Source organism: Phodopus roborovskii, unplaced genomic scaffold (genome assembly GCF_943737965.1).
Source record: "Phodopus roborovskii unplaced genomic scaffold, PHOROB, whole genome shotgun sequence".
Classification (NCBI taxonomy): domain Eukaryota; kingdom Metazoa; phylum Chordata; class Mammalia; order Rodentia; family Cricetidae; genus Phodopus; species Phodopus roborovskii.
In genome coordinates, this window is record NW_026126541.1 from 12552501 (window position 1) to 12575339 (window position 22839).

General features: G+C 44.6%; 2 protein-coding genes across 2 annotated transcripts in view; both read right to left on the reverse strand.

Annotated features, from left to right (window-relative positions):
- The window catches only part of LOC127233314 (glutathione S-transferase omega-2), a 13531-nt gene extending 9357 nt beyond the window's left edge, over positions 1 to 4174 (reverse strand). Inside the window, exons 1-4 of the mRNA XM_051199740.1 lie at positions 4026 to 4174; positions 3678 to 3786; positions 1309 to 1531; positions 50 to 151 (exon numbers count right to left, since the gene is read on the reverse strand). Coding sequence (XP_051055697.1) covers positions 50 to 151; positions 1309 to 1531; positions 3678 to 3786; positions 4026 to 4059 — 468 coding nt within the window. The 5' untranslated portion in view covers positions 4060 to 4174. The remainder of the gene's footprint in view (positions 1 to 49; positions 152 to 1308; positions 1532 to 3677; positions 3787 to 4025) is intronic.
- Positions 4175 to 10905: 6731 nt separating this feature from the next.
- Positions 10906 to 20990, reverse strand: LOC127233397 (glutathione S-transferase omega-1). Its single transcript, XM_051199848.1, has 6 exons — positions 20879 to 20990; positions 20678 to 20786; positions 17984 to 18206; positions 16007 to 16099; positions 12030 to 12136; positions 10906 to 11375 (listed from the first exon to the last, which is right to left on the reverse strand). The coding sequence occupies exons 1-6, from the start codon at positions 20910 to 20912 to the stop codon at positions 11222 to 11224; spliced, it is 720 nt and encodes a 239-aa protein (XP_051055805.1). The 5' UTR covers positions 20913 to 20990; the 3' UTR covers positions 10906 to 11221.
- Positions 20991 to 22839: the final 1849 nt, after the last annotated feature.

A 22839-nucleotide genomic window follows, 5' to 3' on the forward strand; every position in this document is an offset into this window, starting at 1 on the left:
GCACGTGGCTTGGTCCATGGCCTCTGATGGGGAAGATGTTCCTGCGTACCTGTTCCAGGTTGCGGAACTCCTGACGCAGGGCAGTCTTCAGATCCATACATTGTCTCCCGGACCTCATTGCTACCAGACATTCCTTGGATAAGTGTGGGATCTAGTCAGAGGACACAGGTGCTTAGTGGAGGTGTTTGTGAACACTGTCCCCACGCTGACTGAAATGCACTGGAGCTTCCCAGCCCCAGCACAGGAGGACTTGGCCACAGGCAGATAGATGTCCCTGTCCTTGGCCAGAGGCTCTGGGCTATCTCTGTGCTTCCAGGAACCATTTCTCACAGCAGTTGATCAAGCATTGGGCCTTAGCGGGTTGCTCAGTGCACACAGCTTGATCACCTAGTCCCATGCTGTACACTCTGTGGAGGTGGTCATTTAGTCTCAGCGTTCCTATCTGAAAAATGGTTCCAGTAACAATACCCCCTCCCAGGGCAGTCACAGTTTGGAACATCCTGAGTGTTCAATATATAATTAATAGCATATTAATGGCATTAAGTTGAGTACATAACTCTTTTGTGTGTGTGTATGCGTGTGGGTATATGTGTATGTATGTGTGTGCATGTGTGTATGTATGTGTGTATGTGTATATGCATGTATGTGTGTGTGTATGTATGTATGTGTATATGTATGTGTGTATGTGTATATGCATGTATGTGTATATGCGTGTGTGTGTGTGTGTGTGTATATGTATGTGTATATGTATGTATGTGTATATGTATGTGTGTATGTGTATATGCATGTATGTGTGTGTATGTGTGTATGTGTATATGCATGTATGTGTGTATGTGTGTGTATGTGTATATGCATGTATGTGTGTGTGTATATGTATGTGTGTATGTGTATATGCATGTATGTGTGTGTGTGTATATGTATATGCGTGTGTGTGTGTGTGTGTGTGTGTGTGTGTGTGTGTGTGTGTGTAGGCCAGACGTCAACACTGCATGTCTTCCTCACTCACTCTGCATCTAATTTTTGAAACATTTATTTATTCATGTATTTATTTTGTGTGCTCATGTATGTTTGAGTGTCTGTGTGTGTGTTCAAGTGTGCACATGCCCACACACATGCTTGAGAAATGCTCCTGTGAAAGGATTACTAGTTCCAGCTACTTCAATACTCCATTTTTAGCCATATGAATGTCTGCCTTCCACTATGAATATCGGTGGTCACACCTGCCTCTTACCCCATGTGAGTTATTCTCAGAGGCTCATGGTTGATTTTAGGATGGATTGAAGCTGGGGAAACACAAAGTAAAATTACCTTACAGAATAGTTCCAGTAACATCTTCTGGCGAGCTCGTTCATAAGGGTCATATGGAAACAGCTTCCTTCCTGGGTAGAGGTCATCCAGGTACTCACAAGCGATGACAGATTCATAGATCAGTTGACCCTGGCTGTTCTCCAGGACAGGAATCTGGCCAAAAGGATGTTTTGTAAAGTACCACTCAGGCTTGTTCTTCAGGTTAATGTTGATAACTTCATGCCTTAAGAAAAGAAAAGGAAAAGAAAGACAGACTAGAAATGAGAAGCACACAAGAAGTCACTCACCTCGAAAACAAACAGCTGTAACGTTCATGCTTAGAGCTCTTTGATGTGGGAGTTTTGTGTCAAATATGTGACATGTGTGTTTGTTCTGTAGTGGTGTTGGATGTCTTCCGTGGCTTTTCTTTTCCTGTGATTGACTCTCAGACCAGGCATCATCTCCTAAGAAGCATCTGAGGCAAGATGTGAGCCAGGCTGACTGACTCCATATGTGTTGGCCATATTGCTGAGACATGAAAGCCTAAAGGCACAAACTCAGCAGGACCCAGACAGAGGCAGGAGGGCTGTAAGTCAGAGAACAATCTGGGCTACACAGTGAGGTCCTGTCTCAAAGCCAAAACATTAATAACCACAAAAATGCAAATATGTATTGGTGACCGTTAACAGTTAAGATCACAAACCCCACATCAAGCTGTATGGTCAGGCTGAGATCTTAGTAAGTTCCTTCTCTTCATGCCCAGTGTCCATAACTGTAAGGAAGTAATACCTGTACCCATCCCTTGGTGTCATTTTGATGCTAATACAGTGACCATGTGTGTGTTTGGGAGAGAGCTAGTACATTAATTAGCTTTCAATCACGTTTCAAAACCCGGTTCAAAACCAGGAAGTTACCAGAGGCACAAACACATTTAAAAAGATTAAAGGAAACAAATGGCTATGTTCTTCAAAGCGGGGGTTCCCAACAAATTATTTTACCTCTCCTCCATTGCAAGGAGTGTATATCAATATCTAGGGACACTTTGCTCTTGACCCTGGGAGTGGGGTACCACCCTAATGGATACAGGTGAGGATACTGACAAATAGCCTAGAATGCACGGGACAATCGCCTTTCCTCTCCCCAGCAAATGCCAGTCAGTGGTGCTAAGGCTGAGAGACTCCACTCTGGAAAACTAGTCATGGGTCCAGGACCTGGCTTAGGTGCTAAAATGCTTGCCCAGCTACAGGAAGTCCTGGATTCCACCCCCAGCACCGCACAGCCAGGCATGGTGACACACTGCTGTAATCACAACACTGTGGAGGGCGAGTCAGAGGATCAAAAGTTCAAGGTCATCCTCAGAGACATAGTAAGTTATTTGTGTTAGTTCCTAAGCTACCAGTTTGTCCCCAAATGAGCAGCACATCCTATTGCTCTTATTTTTCTAAAAACAAACAAAAAGGATAAGTAACCATAGGGCTGAATAGATTTGAGCCATCGGGAATAATCTGGAAATGTATGTTATACATATGCATCTACGAAGTGTTAACAACTTTTATTTAAAACATCACCATATTGGTCTATTCATGATAGGAACTGAAAGTCTTAACGCCAACTCCTATGATGGGCTTTCCAAGCCCTGAGCCAGAGGCTGGAGTGATACTTGAGTTATGTGTGTAAGACAGGGTCTTCTGTGGCCAAGGCTGACCTGGAACTTGGTTTGTAAGCAAGAGCATTATTGAACTTCTGATCCTCCCGCCTCAACCTCCCACGTTCTGAGATCATAGGGATGTCCCTCTACACTAGGTTTCATGGGGTCACTGCGCATGTGAACCAGCGCCTCATGCATGCTGTCCTACTAACTCAGCTACACCCCCAACAAACACCTTCGAATACCTACTGAGGGCCAGGCTCCCTTCTAGTACCTCAATGAGGAAGACCGTACCCTCTCAAACTCCTTTTTTGGTTTGGCTTTCATGGGGTGAGGGAGAGGGGGAGGGTGGTAAAAGACGGAACAAATTAGGAAATGATGGATATGGTTAAGTACCATGAAGAAATAGAACAGTTAATCCAAGCCACTATGTTGGTGAAGTTAGGAGGCCTCAGTGAGCTTGTCTGTGCCCTTCCTAAACAAACAGTGGGTGGGTGGGAACAAGTTCATCAACAGCATCGTTCAGTTTACGCTGCCTTGTCTAACAGTTCATGAAAATCTGATTTGGAAAAGAACTCAGCATTTCAGTAAAGCCTACACAAAATCAGCCCTTGGAGTCACTCAGCCTCATAAGAAAGGGATGAGGAGTTCTTCTAGGAACCTGAGACTTGAAATAAGTCCCTGGAAATGAGGGGTGAGCAACGTGCTCAGGGAGCACTGGGGCCTCCCTCGAGTTTCTCACCTGATGCCTTTGGCCTTGAGGACCAGGCGTGCCCTGTGCGAGTAGGGGCAGAATCTCATGCTGTAGATGCGGATCACACCATCGGGGACAGGCCCTGGGGGACTGCTGCCTGCAGGGTGAGGCAGGGGCGAGAAGAGGGAGATCTGGTTAGCCCTGTGGGGAGGGGGTTTGCTCACCTCTCAAGCTCCAGAGGGGACACTTGCACATACAGTTTGTGCAGGGGCTGAGCCGTCCAAGTCGGTCCTCTGTCCTCTGGTTTACAGGCCAAGGCCCACTTACTCCTGTCCAGAGAGGGCAGCCCCGTCATGCCTCTCCCCCAGCCCGAAGGTCCAAGTCATGAATGTTTACCTCTCCCCAAGCTTCTGGTCGCATCCCCAGACATTAGTCTCCATAGAGTCTACGCAGTACCCAAAAGCTCACAGTCGCCGCCTTGTGGCTCTCTGATGCTGCTTGCTCCAGGTACAGGCACAGGGGTGCTGTGCTCCCTCCAGACCCAAATTAGATTTCTCAACAGTCAACAGCACCCTAGTGGGGCAGAGAGGAAGTGAACTGGGACCCCTGCGGCTGGAGCTAGGACACTCTAGCCCTCTCCCAGACACCGCCCCAGACATGGAAGTCCATAAAGGGGCAAGGGAAACAATGCCAAAACCACGCCCCCAAAGTACTTCCTGCTTTAAGACTCAACAGGAAAGCATTCGGCTGATACACACACACACACACACACACACACACACACACACACACACACACACACACACACACACACACACACACACACACACACACACACACACACACACACACACACACACACACACACACACAGACTGGCCATTTAAACCCCAAAGTAGATTTCAAAAGAATCGAATAAAAAATTACCGAGCTAATGTTAACTATCTCTTTCCATCTCACCACACATCTTTGTTTTAAGCAGTTAAGTGAGCATACCTTCTGTATAACTTGTTCGCCTAAAAACGCCGAACTTTCTCGTGGTTTGGCAAATGGGAGGAAAGACTGAGAAAGAGAATGGCAGCTTGAGTTCTGCACCTCTCCCTGACACTATAGGTGTGAGGTTTCTACCCCAGTCCTGGAAAACTGGCAGTGAATAAGAATGAGACTCCTGGAGGCCAAGAACTGGTCCTGACACCCCCTCCAGCCCGACTCCCCCAGAAGGGCTTGAGTTTCCGAGGACAGAGCTCAGCAACACACAGCTCCCACCTATGAGAGGCCGAGGAGGCTGCTGGCCTTGACTCTGACACTGATAAGCTGAGAACCTGGATTCCAGCAGGTGAAAAAAGAATTCCTTTAACCTTCCGGGACTGAGAGGAAGTGGAAATGGTTTGCAAATGCATTTTATAGAATGAAAAGAAGGACAGAAAAGCATTGTGTGTCTCATTTCCCAAACTTCTGTGTCACGTGATCAATACTATCACTCTTTTACAAAAGTGCCCCCAGAAAAATGAAATTATTTGTCCAAAGTGAACAATGAATAGAATCAAAGAATTTTAAAAAATCCAGAGACTTTTAAAAGTCCCGTTGTCCTTGTCTGCAACAGCGAAGAGTATGTCCAGAAAAGTACACGGCACATAATGGCAGTTTCATTGCTGGGTCTAATTTCTCATTAAAATAATAGAGCTTTGTCCCAGGGCTTAGACGATGGAAAGTTCTGGGCCTTTGGAATTCTCCCCTCTCCAGAACGTCTTGGCTATCTTTGAAATTTTCAGAACAAATTTAACCACAGTTTTAGTCAATAATCCAGTGATTCCGTGGGAGTTAAGTTTAAATGCCAACACTTCATCCATAGTTCCTATATAGGAATTGGGGAATGCCTCACCCATAGTTCCTATATAGGAATTAGGAATAGCGGGGGTGATTGGATCAATGCCACCAGAAACCTGGTACTGGTTAAGGCAGACCGGTTCTTGCCTTGCTGACACTTTCACTTTGGCAGATGCAGTCTTAGGCATCTACTTCCCTGGAACTACCTTTAATCAAGGACAAGCTTGATGGTAAAACAGAAACAAGGAACATAACCATGCTGTGTTAAGGAGAGGTAAGGAGATGGCTTCTGAGCAGACAAATGTACCTCTTGTTAGGTCTCAAACTCAGGACAAAGGACTGAGGTACCCATCAGCATACTAAAGAGGATGCTGGCCACCAGGTTTCCCAGCATCCCTCAGTCCCTACTCCTTGCAGGGTCCTCCTGGCTGGCATACCCTGCCCCCTACCAGCCTGGGGACCCTCCTCTCCTCTTCCTCCTCTCCCCACATGGCCCAGCTCAGTCTTCCAGTTATGTCCACTCTGGGCTCTCCCAGATGTTTCTGCCTCCGCTGTGTTCTTCTTTGCATCTATAATAAAAACCTCAACCCCCAAGGAGCTTTCCTGTCCTCCTTTTCCTTTCTTTTTCATTCATCTTTCACATAAATAAAGCAGGCAACTGAGGAAAACACACCGGATTCTAAAAGGGAAGGCATAAGAGAAAGGCAGAATTCCCAAATCAAAATGAATCATGACTGACCTGTTTGGTGCTTTATTCGTTCATTTAACCCTTAACCTGGCCCCGTAAGTGTCCCACAGGACTTATTATCCAGTTCAAAAGATGAGTGAGGGCTAACAAGATTAAACACTTGTTAAATGTAAGAGAGGGGGAGAATTTTAACTCTGAGGACATCATTCTTATCCAGTAGCTTAGTCAGTACTAGATGCAATGCAATGGACAGTTGGAAACTTCTCCCCATGGAGTGAATATTGAAGAATTTCAGGTCTCATCTGCTCAATTCTTATAATGAATGGGCAGAGCTGTGCACCAATAAAACCTTACTTATGGTCACTGAGCTTGATATATGTTTTAATAGCCTACAACTTTTGGAGCTGCTTTAGGTTCGCAGCACTATAAAGCGGCTCATATCCTCACCACCTCCACAGGCAGCCTCCTATCGTATTAACATTCCAATCAGAGTGGTACATTTGTTACAATAGATGTACATATATTGACACATCCAAATCCACAATTCACAAACCATTCACCATGGCTGACTTTTGTTATGATTTCTACATCACAAGTTATGATTTATATTTTGATATTTTCAGCTACTTAAAAACAGTTATTTTGTATTCTTAGAATCCAGCAGTTGGCCCAAGTTAGCCTGAGTGGTTTTAATTTGGTCATTAATAGCTTATGTTGCAATGGCTGAGCTAAAAATGGTCAGAATGGGAATTCCATTTGCAAATTAAGAGATTCTATTATGCCAGAATAGGCTGCATTTTCAATTTTCCCTCATGAGTCTCTCCTGCTAAAGGAAACTAAATCTGAGAGCTGGAAATGTCATGTATTAAGGAAGTTGTGGTACAGTCTGAGACACCATGAGTTTGGGGTGAACAAGGGTTACATAGTGACCCTGTCTCAAAAAAAAAAAAAAAAAAAAAAAGTATGCCTGTGTATGGAAGGTCAAGTTTTGAGATGAAAGTCCATTTAGTGTAGCTACGTCAGAGATGGGAAGCAGTGCAATGTCAGGATTCTCAAAAAGGACCCCAGAGCCACATGGGCTGTGTGGCCTGCTTCCTGGCACTTGGCCAAAACCCAGAGCCTCTCAGACCTCCACCTCCCTTATTTAAGAAGACAACCTTAGTGGTTTATACATGGTGGTTCTGAGTATAGAATGAAGTCATGCAGACCTCATCAGTAGAGTTTTAGCTCAGTGTACCTCAAAATTAAAGAGAAATACTAACGAATAAGCATGCGTTTTAGTAGCAGAGCCTTCGCGTTTTGCATCCATACAGAAGACAGGCGTTGCAAGCGAGCTTTGTGGGGTGTATCAGAGTGAGGGTCTAATTCATAACACTCATTTCGCCAGTTAGCAGTTTAATGCTGGCTGCATGTGTTGAATGCTGCAGGCTACATTTCAGGAATGAGATTTTTAATCTCACCAAAGATCACGACAGTTTTCCTGGAAGGATTTTAATTATGACCTTTAAACTTGCTCTCCACTTCTTAAAGATTCAGAAGGTAACTTCTAAATGTTCTTTTGCAAATGTTCTGTCTGTGCTATTTCATGTTCGCATCTCTATTATATTGACCAACTCAAGCACAAAACAATTATAATAAGGTCACAGAAACCTATTCCAAAAAAATTTCTAGGCATCTGAAATATAATCATATCCACTGTGTGTGTGCATGCATGCATGCGTGCGTGCGTGTGCATGTGTGTGTATTTTGTTTTGTTGGGTTTTTTGACATAGGCTCTCACTATATAACTCTGGCTGTTATGGAACTAACTTGTAGGCCAGGCTGGCCTCAAACTTACAGCAATCCACCTGCCTCTGCCTCCAGAGTGCAGGGATTCAAGGTGTCACCACTATTCCTGGCTTGAGTTAAAAACAAAAAAGTCACTTCAGTCTCTAATACGAGCAGAAACTGCATTCCTCTATATTGAAGGCCACCTAACATGAGAGGGTACACTGCTGGGTGCTCCATTGCTGTTCACTGAATTCCCGGAGTCAGAAGAGGGAACGGGCTCTATCCTCACACCCGCCTTTATTCTGTGTTTGTAGGGAGTGTTCCAGTGAAGCTGACTTTGGGACATATTAAACAAGGTGGCTAAAGCCACTACAGGAGGCCCTTTCCCTTCCACTTAAGGAAAACTGAGTGAAAGTGGCCTTTCTTTAAAGTACTTACTTCTGTTTCCCAATTCCTACTTATCATTACAACATGGAGCACATTTATACAACTTCACAATATTTGAATAATCAAAACTAAAATTTCAAGATTCTGACATAAAATTTGCAAACTCAAGCAAAAACATCAACAGTTCCTGCTAAGAATGTGACCAAAAAAGTGGATCTGAATCAAGCTGTTCCCCAGGATCCACCCAGAATTACTTCCAGGGCCCTCTTTGAACACCAAATTCCATGGGTACTCAAAACCTTTATCAAAAACGATGCAGAGCTTGCAAGTAACCTAACCACATCTATCCATATCCATCAAACCACTTCTGATTACTTGAAATGCCCCCCCCCCATGGTTTCCAAAGGGAAACAGTTGTTACATTGTATTGTTTAGGGATTACTGACATAAGAAGTCTGAACATACTCGATAGATATGCAATCTCTCTTTTCTGTTCTAAGGTAGTCAAATTAGAGAATGTGGAATCCACTGATAAGAATAGATCATATTAGTCTGTCTTGGTTTAATCTCTAAATGTAAGAGCTGTCGAGTAAGAACTTTATAGATGTGTATGCTTTTATCTCAGGAGCACCCTTAACTGACTTTATGAACAAAGGCTACATTTGAATCACTTCATCATTTAATAATTAATTTAATGTTGTTTGCATTGTCTTAGGCAAATTAACAGAATCCTCCTACACACTGATATCCTAATGCCATTATTCTAGTCTGTAATGTAGAGGAACATGTGATTGACAAGTTTTATTTGGGTCAGTATGGTAAACATTTAATACTTACCATGTGTCTGTCATCTAGCAAGTTTTAAACATTAGCTGCTATTATATTTACTATTGAAATGTAGTAGGGAAGACTTCCATGGCCTTCAAAAGACAAGCAGACCCTGAAACGAAATTCCCACCTGTGTCCTCATCAGAAAACATAAATCAATTAATAACGCCAAGCTGAAGGCAAGAACTCTTGTGAAATGGTACTTGCCAGTCTTCACCCAAAACAGAAAATAAAAACAATTAATTTTGATTCCAAGTATCTGGCTTAAAGACCCCTTCTTTGTTCTTAGAGTATTGACTTATTTATTTAGGGTTTGGTTTTTCCGGACAGTTTCTCTGTGTAGCCCAGGCTTTTCTGGTACTCACTCTGTAGACCAAACTGGGCTCGAATTTACAAGAGTGCTGGGATTAAAGGCGTACACGCCATTATGGCCTTCTCTCTTTCTCTCTCTCTCTCTCTCTCTCTCTCTCTCTCTCTCTCTCTCTCTCTCTCTCTCTCTCTCTCTCTCTCTCTCTCTCACTCTCACTCTCTCTCACTCTCCTCTCTCTCTCCCTCTCTCCCCTATTTCTACGTTCTAAGTTCTCTCTTCCCCTCCCCTCTTATTTTTGTGGCAATTTAAGAAAATGAAACATCAGCTATGGTTAAAAATATTCGGGCTTTCTTTAGAAAAGAAGGTGCAAATTTTAAAGTTGGCGATCCTGACAGCCCAAACTTGACAAGTTCCCAAAGTTGACAATCAAAGCCCTCTTCCCTTGCACCAGCACGCGGGCCAGCCCCAGGACTGGGTAACCTGGAGACAGAGTGAAGGACCCGCCCCTTCTCCCACGGCCCTGCTCCTCAATTGGCCGCCGAGCCCTGCGCTCCAGCCAATACCTGACGCGTTTGGGAGAGCGAGCCAATAGGCGGCCGCGTTGTAGCTGCTCGCTAGAGAAATGGCGCTCCGGCCTGATATCTACGGCTCCCGAAAGAGGAGGACGGGTAGCCGACCGCGCACCTCAGCGTCTGGTCTCCTCACATCCTCCCGGAAGGCTGCGAGCAGCCGCCGGGGTCTGGCCAGTGGTCTGCGGCACAGGGGCCCTCCCGGAGCCAGGACGCCAGCTGTCCCGTTTGTGAAGTCACCCGGCTCCCCAGGGTGCGGCCGCATCGCCCAGCGACGGGTGGTGGGTATGATGATGGCAACCCTGAAAACACGTCAGAAAACCAGCCGGTCGGGGTGGGTCTCCTGGCGTGTTTTCCAGATCCTAATGCCATCCATCACCTTAGAGCCTCACTTAGTCTCAGAACCAGCCACAAATGAAATGAGGCTCGCAGACTTCCTTCTCGCAGGGGGCTGATGTGATAAGAGCAGGGAGATTAACCTTTCTCAGTGGAGATACGGCACCCTTTACTTATCCAGTTTTACATACTGAACTGGCTGATGGGGTCTTGACGGTGTGGCATGAGACAATGGGGTTTAGAAGGAAGGATGCGGAGGGGGTTAGAAATCACTAGACACATGACTTGGTTAAAAGTGTTTGCTGCCCTTCCAGAGGAAGATTCCAGAGGTGACGACGCATGACCTCTGCCAATAACAATTCCGGGGGCTTTAACTCTCTCCTGTCCTCTACCCCCCCACCCCTGCAGGCACCCTTACACAATCCCTCCCTCCCTCCCTTCCTTCCTTTTAATGAAGTTAAAAGCTGGGAGCTCAAGAAGGAGGTGACCCAGTCATGTTGATTTGAGGTTGTTTGGATTCAGCCTTCAATGGTCACAACAAAAATAAGAGACTTGTTGATGGAAAGCAGGAGGAATTCCCAGTTTTTAATTTAGAAATAAGAAATCAAAAACTTGACATTTTCTTGAAATCAGGAGATGTAGGTAAGAAGTCTGGATCAAACTAGAGATGGTGGTCTTCGGGTTTTCATCGAAGAGTGTAAGGACCACTAGAATTGAGTGTTCTGAAATGGAAAAACATACTAGAGAGGCCTGCAGGAGACACAATGAGCCATGAGGTCAAGTCTGTGAGAAATGAGTCAGTGGGAATGCTGGGTAAAGTGAAAGCTTGTTACTCATATCAGTAAAGGGAGACATCATTCACTGAGGACTCCAGCCCTTAGAGCCCACAGTCACAGGCCTCAGGGCTGTCCTGTAGGTAGAGTTTTAGGAAATCACTATAGGTCTTGGCATCAATTAAGTGGGATGATACTATGGGGTCTTTCTTCATGGCAGCCATCCAGCCCTTAAGTTTTGGAGTGTGGGCTACACACCTGTGGGAAGATGAGTGAATTAGATGGGCATCCAGAGTATCAAATTACACTGCCGTCATCCCCTTAACATTTAAAATGCATTTTTAAGACATTTCAAATGCAAGCAGTAGACTTTGGATCTGAGTACTGTCATCAAGGCCTTTGACAGAAGCAGCAGCCTGGGTGAGAGTGAGTGACTCAGTAGAACTTCAAACTGAGATTGACAGACAACTAGGTGGTAAATACCGATTTTCTATATGAAATGGGAGCTGTAACTTCCCATTACAGACTTCTAAGTAAGCTCATGTGGCCAACCATCAAACCCAAAGCAGGAATATCGAAGGTAATGTGGAAATCTTACAAGTAGGTGGAAAGTAAGTGGTCTACCCTTTAAAAAGTCTACACCCTGTGGACTCTTAACCAGCAGAGAGTAAATTTTAAAAGGTTCCAGTCATGTCACAGAGAGGTGTCTCCTGATGCCTGGGGCTGAGCCTGAGTATGAATACCATAACCCGACAGGTTCTGCACAGCCAGGGCTCTCCTCTCTGTTGGTTCTCATTCATGCCAGTGATGTTAAATACTTGCCTGAGCTCAGAAAACTTCCTAAATTACACCATTTTTATAATATTTACAACTCTCATCCTAAATTATACATAAAATATTCAAATGTCTTACTCATTGAGCTCCAGCACTTCCAGCCGCTGAAACCAAGGCCACATAAGGTAATCAGTCATAGAGACAGCATCCCCAACAAAGATGTCTGAGTTATAATTAGTAATATCCTGGATGGTAAAGAAGGAAAAACAAGTTTATTGTGCAGCTGGAAAAAAAACATCCTCAAAAACAGAGGCAAATTAGGTAGAGCACGTCTGTCCCTTTTACCCTGATATAGTCAAGTTAGGCTTTTATATGATAAAAAGCCTTCTGTAACCCAGCATTCTAATTGGAAATCTGGGAGATAGTACATCAGTGGTTTCCACTTTCCAGATGCTACAACCCTTTAATACAGTTCGTCATGTTGTGGTGACTCCCAACCATAAAGTTATTTCATTGCTACTTCATAGCTCTAATGTTGCTACTGTTATGAATCTTAATGTAAACATCCGTGTTTTCCGATGGTCTTAGGCGAACCTTGTGAAAGGGTTGTTCAGCTGCCAAGGGGTGGGTAGTCACAACTCACGGGTTGAGAACCACTGTAGCATACAGGTATGTTGGGAACATAAAGGTCCTTGTGCTCACAGACAGTGCTAGGGAAACAGGCAGGGTTGTCTTTTCAAAGGAAGAGATCTACAACCTGTTCTGTCCAGAAGCTAGGAGTGGAGGTGTCTATAATAGCCTAGGTAGCCCTGCTGCTATCTGTAAGGCCAAGCCATACATGGCTCCCCAAAAGCTCCCACAACTATAACTGGAAGTGACTAATAGTCTAGCTGACCTTTGTAACCTCTACGCTATCTGTATGACCAACACCATACCAGATCCTCCCCTAGGCCTATAAGATAACACATGTCGCCCATCTCTGCATCCCATCTGGTGGACATGCACTTTGAGAAGAGTTTGCATGTAACTGAGCGTCTGTGCACAGAGGCTTGCACTGTACTTAAATATGACTAAAATAAACTGCCTGGTGTCAGACCTAGCAATTTGAACCAGCACCGGCTCCTGAGTCATGCTGAACCACATTTCCTGCTTGTCTCACCTGGACTGTTACTCTGCCAGCCCTGTGGTCCCAGAGAGCCCCACACTGATGTATCCTGCAGCACTGTTTGGAATCAAGCTACTTGTCCAGAGAACAGTGAAGAATTTTTATTACTATCAAACCTTACAACACTGGACAGCCAATAGGAAGGAACTATACCTAGAGTAGAATATATTAAAACACTAAAACAGAATATAAGAAGCAATTAAAACATGCACATTATATGGCCTCATTTTTATATAAAGTATGTGACAACCCAAACTTCATATTTGGTTCTTAGCTGGTACCATGATGTTTTCATTTTTTTTAAAAGTTGTCAAGTTGTACTTTTATGCATTGGGCACTTCTCTGAATGTAGATTTTTTTGTTGTTGTTGTTAAAACATACTTAAAGTATCCTAGAAATAGAACTACGTATTAAACAGGTGGCAATTGTTTGAATAACACTAAATTCAAATGGGAAGTTTCTGAAGTTATAAAGGTGAGTTGATACTAGGTTCACCAAAGAGGGAAATGGAGAATATTGGTTAATTAAACCTCTCCCTGATGGAGGAAGGTAGGGTGCATATGACTAAAATTCAGTATCTTCATATATGACACAGGCAAAGAATTTTTGAAGACCAGAACCAATTTGCCCATTATAAATGACCTCCATAATCTTCCTCAGGGGCCATGTAATGTTACACAGTGTGAATGAACTGCTCATGTCTGGTTATTTGTCTTCTCGCCACTAAAATAAGAACCTGAAGAAAGTGGACTGCATCTTTCCAACTTCCATGCTGTCCCACAGAAAACCATCAACTAGCAAAACCAGATTTAAGAGCAAATATAAAACCCCACAATTAATTCAGTAAAGAAACTGAACTACACAGCACAGCAGGCACAAATTAAAATGCCCTGTTAAATTGTTTTAGGGGTTAGGAAAATAAGGAAAGTTATCCAACCCATTTTAGAAGATTAGAATATTCATGATACCAGACCCAAATAAAGATATCAGAATAGTGAATTGTGGGTCAAAGCCATGACCACATAGAGAGAAACCCTTTATTAACTGAATAATCTGTGACACATAAAAGTCCACTGAGCAAGACTGATGGGAGATGTCATTCTGTATATGTTTCTCATACTGGTTAATGAATAAAGCACTGTTGGCCAATAGGAAAGGAAGATAGGAGGGACTAGGAGACAAGGAGGAAAGAGGAAGTAGTAAAGGGAGTCAGGATGGAGAGCCTGGAGAGAACAGAACCGCCATTCCTCCGCTCTTGGTAAGACCATGTGGAAATACATAGAAATGGGTTAATAATTAAGACAGAGCTAGCTGATTAGAAACTAGCACCTGTCCAATAGCATTGTATCAAATATAGAGAGTCTCTGTGCATTATTTGGGGCTGGCGGCGTGGCGGCAGGACAAGACTGGCGGCGGGCAGATAAACCATACTCGTTACACAAGACGCCATCCCCTGTAAGAAGATGCAGGGTGCTGTGGAGTTATCCTGGCCTCGCTGCCTTGAGAGACATGAGGCATAGATTTCTGGTTAGAGTCCCCAGATCCTGGGGCATTTACTTCCTCAGGCAGTGAAGTGTTCAGGCTGCTTTGATTTCTCTGTATGTTCCCTCAGAAGTAAAGGAAGCCAATGTGGACATTTCACAGGGTAATTGCTTTTAAGACATTTATCTTGTGTAACCTGCATAGTTTGCAAACATCATTGTATCCTAGCAACTACAGCTCTATCAGTCCCAGCAACTGCCATTATATTCTGTTTCTGATAAAGATATAAAAAGTGTGGTTGATCAATAAAAATTGCCACAGCTTAAGTTTTCCTTAAGTGGTCCCTCCAAGGCCTGGTTCAGTTCCCCGAGGCTGTATCAGGTAACCTTGGCTTGGTAAGTAAGCGTGGCTGCTTACAGACCACAAGTATCAGGTTAAAGGAAATGGGTTCTGTAAACATTTCTACAGATGTAACAGACGCCAGAAACATTCATTACTCACAAGGTTAGAATTAGCAGATTAGAGCGGCAGAGATGGCTCAGAGGTTATGGGCATAGACTTTTCTAGAGAAGTGGAGTTTGCTTCCCAGCACCCATGTCAGGTGGCTCACAATCCAGGGGACCCAACAGGTATGGCCGCACCCACCTGCACTGTCTCCTCACATACACATAACTAAAAGTAATAAAACCAAAGCCTTAAAAACAGCAAATCAGTAACAGGATATATAGTGAAAAAAACTTCAGGGAAAAAATATAAACTCCATGCACAGTGATAAAATGCTAGGATGTATCCCCATCTGTGCATCAAAACCATGAAGAAAGTTTTATCTCAAGGCCCAAAGGACAGCTCTCCCCAGAAGGAAAGAAACCCGGGCTCCCTCGCGTGCCTGCATCCCTGGCAGACTTCATAGTGGGAAATGTTGTATTACATCAGCAGCAGGGAAAAGCAATACAGTGGCATCTGTTACCTGATTACAGCTACTACTCTGAATACATGAACACAGGCTGAAGGCGAGAATGGAAAGTGGGAACAAGCGACTCATTGTGGAAATCTCGGCAATTCTTTTCTCATTGTCATTTATAAATGCTGATGTACTAAATACCTCAAGTCTCTGAGCCATGTGTGGTCATGCATGCCTGTAACGCTAGCACGCTTGTAGCTGAGGTAGGTGGATCATGAGTTCAAGGCCAGTATGGGCTGCACAGCGGGGTTTGAGGCTAGCGCCTGGGATGCAATGGCACCTGTCTCAAAATACTAAATACAAATAAAGACAAGTCATGATGGTGCTTTTGGGTGTTTTGACATATCAGGAGAATAGCTTACAGAAATCTGTTGTGATTTGTTTTTATTTGGTGCTATTTCTAATTGTCAGTGATTTGGAGAGGGAGCTTATGAAGGGAGGAGGGAAAGAAAAGAAATGGAGATGGAGATTATCATCTGTTGTGGTGAAAACTAAGAGAGTGAGTACCTCCTCTAGCATGCGGAATTCCTTCCTCAGTTCTTCTATTATGTCAGGACGGTCTTCCTTCTTCCTAATGAACCTTGCAACCAAAGGTGGCACCTGGTCAGAAAATGATATTTTTAGTTTATCAGTGGGAGGCCATTGCACACCCCCCAGTGCACGCATACACACACACACACACACACACACACACACACACACAAAGCTCTCACAGCCCTGGCCCTCCTCCGCAGTGCTATAGAGACAAGTGTGGACCAAGTCTCAGTGTTTACAGAAACCATAGCCTGATCTTACAGACCTTGTTGTAGACTAGGATTTGAGGTTGTGCAGATTTCGTAATTTGCAGATAACTGTTACGAGCACTTTCCCCACAGCCTGCTCACACAGCCACGTCAGTCCCAAAATAACACACAGAGACACTGTATTAATTATGAAACTGTTGGCTGTCACTAGCGTTTCTTATTGGATAGTACTGTCTAACTATTAACCCATAATCACTAATAAATGAATTTCTACTTGAGCGTATCTTACTGAGAACACCAGACTCAAATCCTCTCTTCCTGAGATCACAAAACTCTATTACATTTCTCAGAATCCTCCACCTCTCCTAGTCCCACCTATCTTGCTTTCCTATTTACCAATAGTGCTTTATTCATTAACCAATAAGAGAAACATATCTACAGAATGACATCTCCCATCAGATAATGGAACCCACTTTGGCAGATTTGAGCCTGAAATTTCATAAATAGACACCAAGTGCCCTAGAACTGGACAAATAGGCCCGGAAGTATGGGAAAGTTTGTAACACCATATTGAGAAATAGACTAACCAAGAGGTACCAGGTGCTGCCAGTGCTTATGAACACTAATGGGAATTTGTACTGGTGCACACTGGACAACTAGAAATGCCACTGCTCCCTTAGGATTTAATCTCGCAGCCACCTCCACCCCATAACCAGAAGCTCTGCCACCTGTTTTGCTGGCACCAGCCATCCACAGCAGGCCTGTTCCTTCACACTGCCCTTGTCTCAGTTGAAGACTGCTGGGTGTATCTAACAGAAAAGGCCCAGGCCACAGGCCATGGCCACAGGCCATGGCCCCAAGCTGCAAAGGGAGCTGGGGACAAGCAGCTTTCTGAGTTCACCTTAGCACTGCAAAAGACTGTCCAAAGGGGGCTTGATTTCCGAAGACTTGGCAGGTATGCTGTTCAACCTGTTAATGAGTGGCTGGAGCTGTGAGTTTGATGCGTAGCTCTTCACAATGAAGAAAGCCCACCCAGAGTCTCATGAAATCCCATCCATGTTGGTCATCTCTGCTAATACTAATTTGAATTAATCCGATCTGATGATAAATAAGATGCAAACACCTTCTTCCCCAGAAACCCTGACACTACTAAAGGCTGGCCATGACAATTAAGAGCTAACACTGGGCAGGTACCATGTATCAGTCAGCTTTGGGCACTTCCTGTTTGCACATGACCTAACACACTAGAGGTAAAACAAGAAACCCGCCACAAAGCACACCCAGGCACAAACTGATGAGTGATGGATGCACAGCCACTCCTCCTCACATTCACATAGCAACAAACGCAAGAAGGCAGGCAGTTATGAACACAGAGGGCCAACAGCCATGGTGCGGAAAAGCTTATCCAGAACAGAGCTGGGGTCCTGAGCAGCCTGGACACGTTTCGAGAAGGCAGCAGGTCCAAGCATATACATCAAAGCTGCCTAAACCACGTAAAAGAAGGGAGAAGACTCCCAGCAAAGGTTGAGAGAGAAGTGGGCACGTGTGGAAAGATTGGGAATAAAACCATCAGGGGTGGAGTAGGAGAAAGCCAAGGCGGAAAGACAAGCAGAGAGCCGAGCATGAGGGCCAGAGGGCACAGCAATGGAGTATAGTTCCCTGCCCATGTCCCCATCCCCTGAACCATCACAAAGGCACTGCTGGTTTAGCTTAAACACGAGCTGCAATTTCTTACACGCACCTTGGAGAATGACTCTAAGATCATCTTCTGGCACGCTTTCTCATAAGGGTCATCTGGGAACAACTTCTTCCCTGGGTACGCCTCATCCAGGTACTCACAAATGATGGCAGACCCGGAGATCAAGCGACCCTTACTGTCCTCCAGAACGGGCACCAGCCCAGCCGGATTCTTCTTGAAGAACCACTCGGGCTTGCTTTTCAGGTTGATATTGATGATTTCATGCCTGAAAGACACAGGACTATTGACAAGAGCAAGGCCCATTCTGTTTTCCTGAGACAGTGTTGATCGGTTCTCCCGTCTAGCCCTGCCGAATTTTCAGTTTAAGAACTTGGTTCCAAGGCCCTCAGCAAGTGAATCAGACAACACTCTCTTTTGTGTTTGACTTACTTCACTTCAGGTCCCCAGGATTCATCTTTGTCACATACTGTGACTTTCCTTCTATTTAAAGGTGAGACACTGGGTGGTGGTGGCACATGCCTTTAATCCCAGCAGAGGCAGGTGGATCTCTGTGAGTTGGAGACCATCCTGGTCTACAGATCGAGTCCCAGGACAGGCTCCAAAGCTAGAGAGAAACCTGGGGGAGTGGGGGGGGGGGGGAGGTTGAGACTTCTGGACCCTGACAGGAGGCAACTTACTGGGTTGTCTCATACCCACTCAGGATGTTAGAATCAGGCTGATAAAAACTCACTTTCATTTTGATTCAGTTCAAAATGAGTTGAATTGATGCAACAATTCATTTTGCTAATATGAATTTTAAAATCCTTACAATGGTAAAGTGAATCAGATCAAGTCCACATCTATTGATATGTTTTCTTTAAAAGGGGGTTCTAAAGGGCTGGAGAGATCGCTCAGCCGTTCAAGGCTAGGCTCACAACAAAAAAGGACTCTAAGAAGTATGGTGCTGGAAAGAGGGCCCATGGTTAAGAAGGACTGAGTTCAGTTCCCAGAACCCACGTCAGGGTTTACAACTATCTGAACCCCAGTCCTGGGATCCAATGCCATCTTTTACTGCAAGCACATGGTACACATAAACTCATACACACACACACACACACACACACACACACACACACACACAAGCAAAATGATTTTTAAAGAATTAATAAAGAAGCCAGGCCAAATCCAATTGTAATTATACAAGATGCGCCTGTATTTTGCAAAGACTGTAAGAGAAAGTGTTATAACTCTTACAGCAAACCCTGCAAACTCAAATCTAAAATACTGTCCAGTAGGACCGATCACTCAAAAGTAAGACATCCCAAACCCCCCATTTCCTGTGTCCTCCCCTGCAACAGACAGATTTAGTCCATGGACCTAACAAGGTATCCTTCACAAAGACAAATAACCAGTGTGACCCGAACCCTGAAGTACGCTCCTGCATTAGTGCGTGCATGCGTGTAAAAAGGTGTGTGTGTGTGTATCTTAAAAGGTTCTTGTACTGAATAATGAACGTACAGACCAGCTACTACAGGGAAAACAAAACCCTCTGCCTTACAATACTGTTCATCTCTGAGAATCATACTTTGAGAATGAACGGTAGGCCCTAGGCTTTAAGGACCAGAAACACACATTTTTGAGCCAGCAGTGGGCATACCTGCACCCACGGGATGAAGGGTGCTCTTTACAGAGCACATGCAACAGATATGGCCTGTGTAAGATGTTACTGCTCCACGAAAAGCTTGCTGTGAACACAGTACAAATGTTACATGTACTACCTGAAGGTGCCACCTCCCCTAATAAGAGCCTCCCTCCACCCTGTTATGGTAAAATCATTTCAACTTTGCTTTAGAAAAAGCTGCTGGTGTGAAGTGTGCTTCTTTCTGCCCCTCTGGGCAGCAGCAGGAAACACATAAGCTGTCATATCCCTGAGTCCAGCTGTGCCCTGAGTTTGGGCTTTCCCATGGCATGAGGACAATAGACACCTTTTACTTTTCAATTCGGTTTGAGTTTCTTAGTGATAACAGAAATTCTGTGTAATGCAGAAAAATTTGCTCTAGCTATAAATACTAAGGAAATAGTTTCTTACATGTTCACGATCACAATCTGGTCTGAATGAAATGAAAGTTGTTATGAAGTATAGTTAATTTTAATATATCGCTTTAGGATAGCCAATTCTCCCCCATGAACTAAAATTATTTTACTAACTTTAACTGTATACATGAATATTTTCTTAAGAGTGGGCTTCCAAACAGCAGGGTTTTTTTTTTTTTTCTCAGAAAAAAAGCCAAGTTGTAGACAACCTGTAGGTCAATGACTAATAGTCTCAGCAACAAGGTTTTGCAAAGAGATTTTAGAACCACTTTCCCTTTTATTTTGCAAGAGCCCGACCCACACCTGGCTGTGCACAAGAAAGTTGACTCAGAACTTTGTTTGCTGGGTCAAATTCTCTGACCTTTCTTTCCCTCTAGGTGAAAGCGAAGCTCGGTAGACAGACCAAGAATCCAGGGACCAGAGCTGAGACACCTCCGTCACTAATTTTACAGAAGAAACAGCTTTTCCAAGACAGGGAATATTTAAACAGGCTGCCCTAGCCCCTGGAGTCCGCGACAATTCTCCCCTTGAAAAGAGGGTGTGGAACAAAAGGCTACAATTCTCCCCTTGAAAAGAGGGTGTCCTACAAAAGGCTGAGACTATTTCCCCTAAACACAAAACCAACGCTCCGAGGGTCTGGTTCTGGGTAGCCCTCGTTCTCACCGGATTCCCTTGGCCTTCAGGACCATCAGCACCCTCTGAGCAAAGGGGCAGAACCTCATGCTGTAGATGCGGATCAGGCCCTCCGGGACCGGACCGGGAGGCGAGCTTCCTGCAGGAGAGAGGAGGAGTTCAGGGCCCAGATCGCAGGGAGATCCGGGACAACTCCGGTTCCCGGAGCCAGCCCGCAGCGGGCAGACTCACCTTTTCCCAGGCTCTTGGAGGATGCCCCGGACATGGTTGATCTGGCAAGCTGAGAGGCACGAGAGTTCCGCTGGAGTTTGCGGGAGACTCAGGAAGCACATGGCCTCCCTTCACATTTAAGTGCCTGAGCTCGGCCCCGCCCAGACCGCGCCCTCTAGCCCGGAGCTGTCCCCGCCCATACACAGATCAGTGCTGAAATTGAGAAGTCTTTGGACCCTTGTGTCACGTGCTGGTCACCTGGAGATTCGCCAAAGCTGAGATGCTCAGAGTCACCCCATCCCTCCTATCCTGTCTGCCTTCACACAGTACTCTGGCCTGTGTACCTTCATATTCCCTGGCCACCAAGACATGCCCTGGTAATCCACATGGTACCTACCTCTGGGCTGCAACTCTTGGTGCTAAGAACCCTTGGTCCCTACTCCCAGCTCTAGCTCTGCCCCAAGATTCCAAGACTTAGGTCTTGTGGCCTGTTCTCAACATTCCAGAGGGGTCACCCCAAAGTAACCTATGACTCCGTGGAGGTGGTCGGTCTAGCTTCCTGGACAGTCTTGTACTAGCTTCCTATGGGCCACCGTCCCCACAGGAGCAATTTTAGCCAGCCGAAAAGAACACACATCTGGATGTTATTAGCCTCAGGATGATGGTTGTACCTTCAAAATTTCACCCATAAAACATTGTTTGGAAGCCCTAGAAAGAGCACTTAAGCTGACTTAAGCACAGTGGGCTGAGGGAACTTATCTTCCAGGATCTATAGAAAAAACCTGAAGGTCTATGCAAAACAGTGTGTTTTCGCTTAGGACTCCAGAGAACCGGGTGGAGTCTGTGCACCAGGATTCACACAGCCAATGGTGAACGCCAGTAACTCTGGAGCTGTTTATGCTATTTACAGAAGAATAGATCTGGGTTTTGTTTCCGGCTCTATTACTGGAGAAGCGGAGGAGAATGTACTTGGAGCTTGCTCCACTTTTAATCTCGGCTTCTTGTGTTCACTAAAACTACAAAGTACCAAAGTGGCTGAAGCAGCAGATACATTCAAGAGCCCAGCCAGGGAACAGCATCACCCTAGCAGATTCATCTAATGATCCTAGCAGGTGGGGATTCTCCTCTGGCCAGACTAACAAACAGAGAGCAAACATGATCTCTTCAAGAAATAAAGCAGTATACTGTCACAGCAGACACTGCACGTGATTACAGTAGAGATCATGTGTAAGTCCTAGAAAGGAAGAGCGCAGTGTTGGGGAACCTAGGTATCTATCACTGTTGACCACAACTAAAATGTCACAGGACTATATGTTTTGTAGCTGTAAATCGTCATTAATTAACCTGAAATTGATTTGAATTAACTGTATTTCAAGAAGGTGAAAAATTAAAAACCCTGTGACAAGAAATAGTTTTTCACCTAAGTAATGCCCACCTTCACTGTCCAGATGTATCCACTTGATACAGCATCCTTCTGTGACTTTTCAAAAACTTTTAAATATTTAATCCATATGGACAGGGTTAAATTCAGACTGTTGAAGGTCACACTGACTGCCTTACAGTTGATATTTAAATTAAAAAAAAAACCACTTATTTTTCTAAATTAAGAATAACTGAAGTATCTGACTATCAGCTTTTACAACATCCTATTCTAGACATCAGAAAAGGCACCAGACAAGCTCCGGTCATCCCTGGAGAGCTGAAGACACCATGGACCCAGGAACAATAGATCGTTGCAATCAGATGATCTCATGAGGCGATCACCCCACAACAGGAGCCATCATCTTGTGGGAACCAGATTGTCCACACAAGCAATAAAGACTCCTCCAAGCATGTTTTGTGCAAACAGAAACAACCAGTTCATGGCCTGACCAGCACTTTTTAATTGTGCATGCCTCTTACCCACTGCCCAAATTCTTCCTCTAAATCTAAAGCTTTTATTGGTACCCAGAAGGAGGGATAAGACACCTACAGGGCTATTT

Bases quoted from the DNA above. Each gene is read 5' to 3' on its own strand.
- LOC127233397 (XM_051199848.1), bottom strand. From the start codon at position 20,912: ATGTCCGGGGCATCCTCCAAGAGCCTGGGAAAAG. The intron at 20,787-20,878 runs GTGAGTCTGCCC...TCTCTCCTGCAG, and splicing joins CTCCAAGAGCCTGGGAAAAG to GAAGCTCGCCTCCCGGTCCG. The intron at 16,100-17,983 runs GTGCGTGTAAGA...TTTTCTGACCAG, and splicing joins TCTTAGAGTCATTCTCCAAG to GTGCCACCTTTGGTTGCAAG.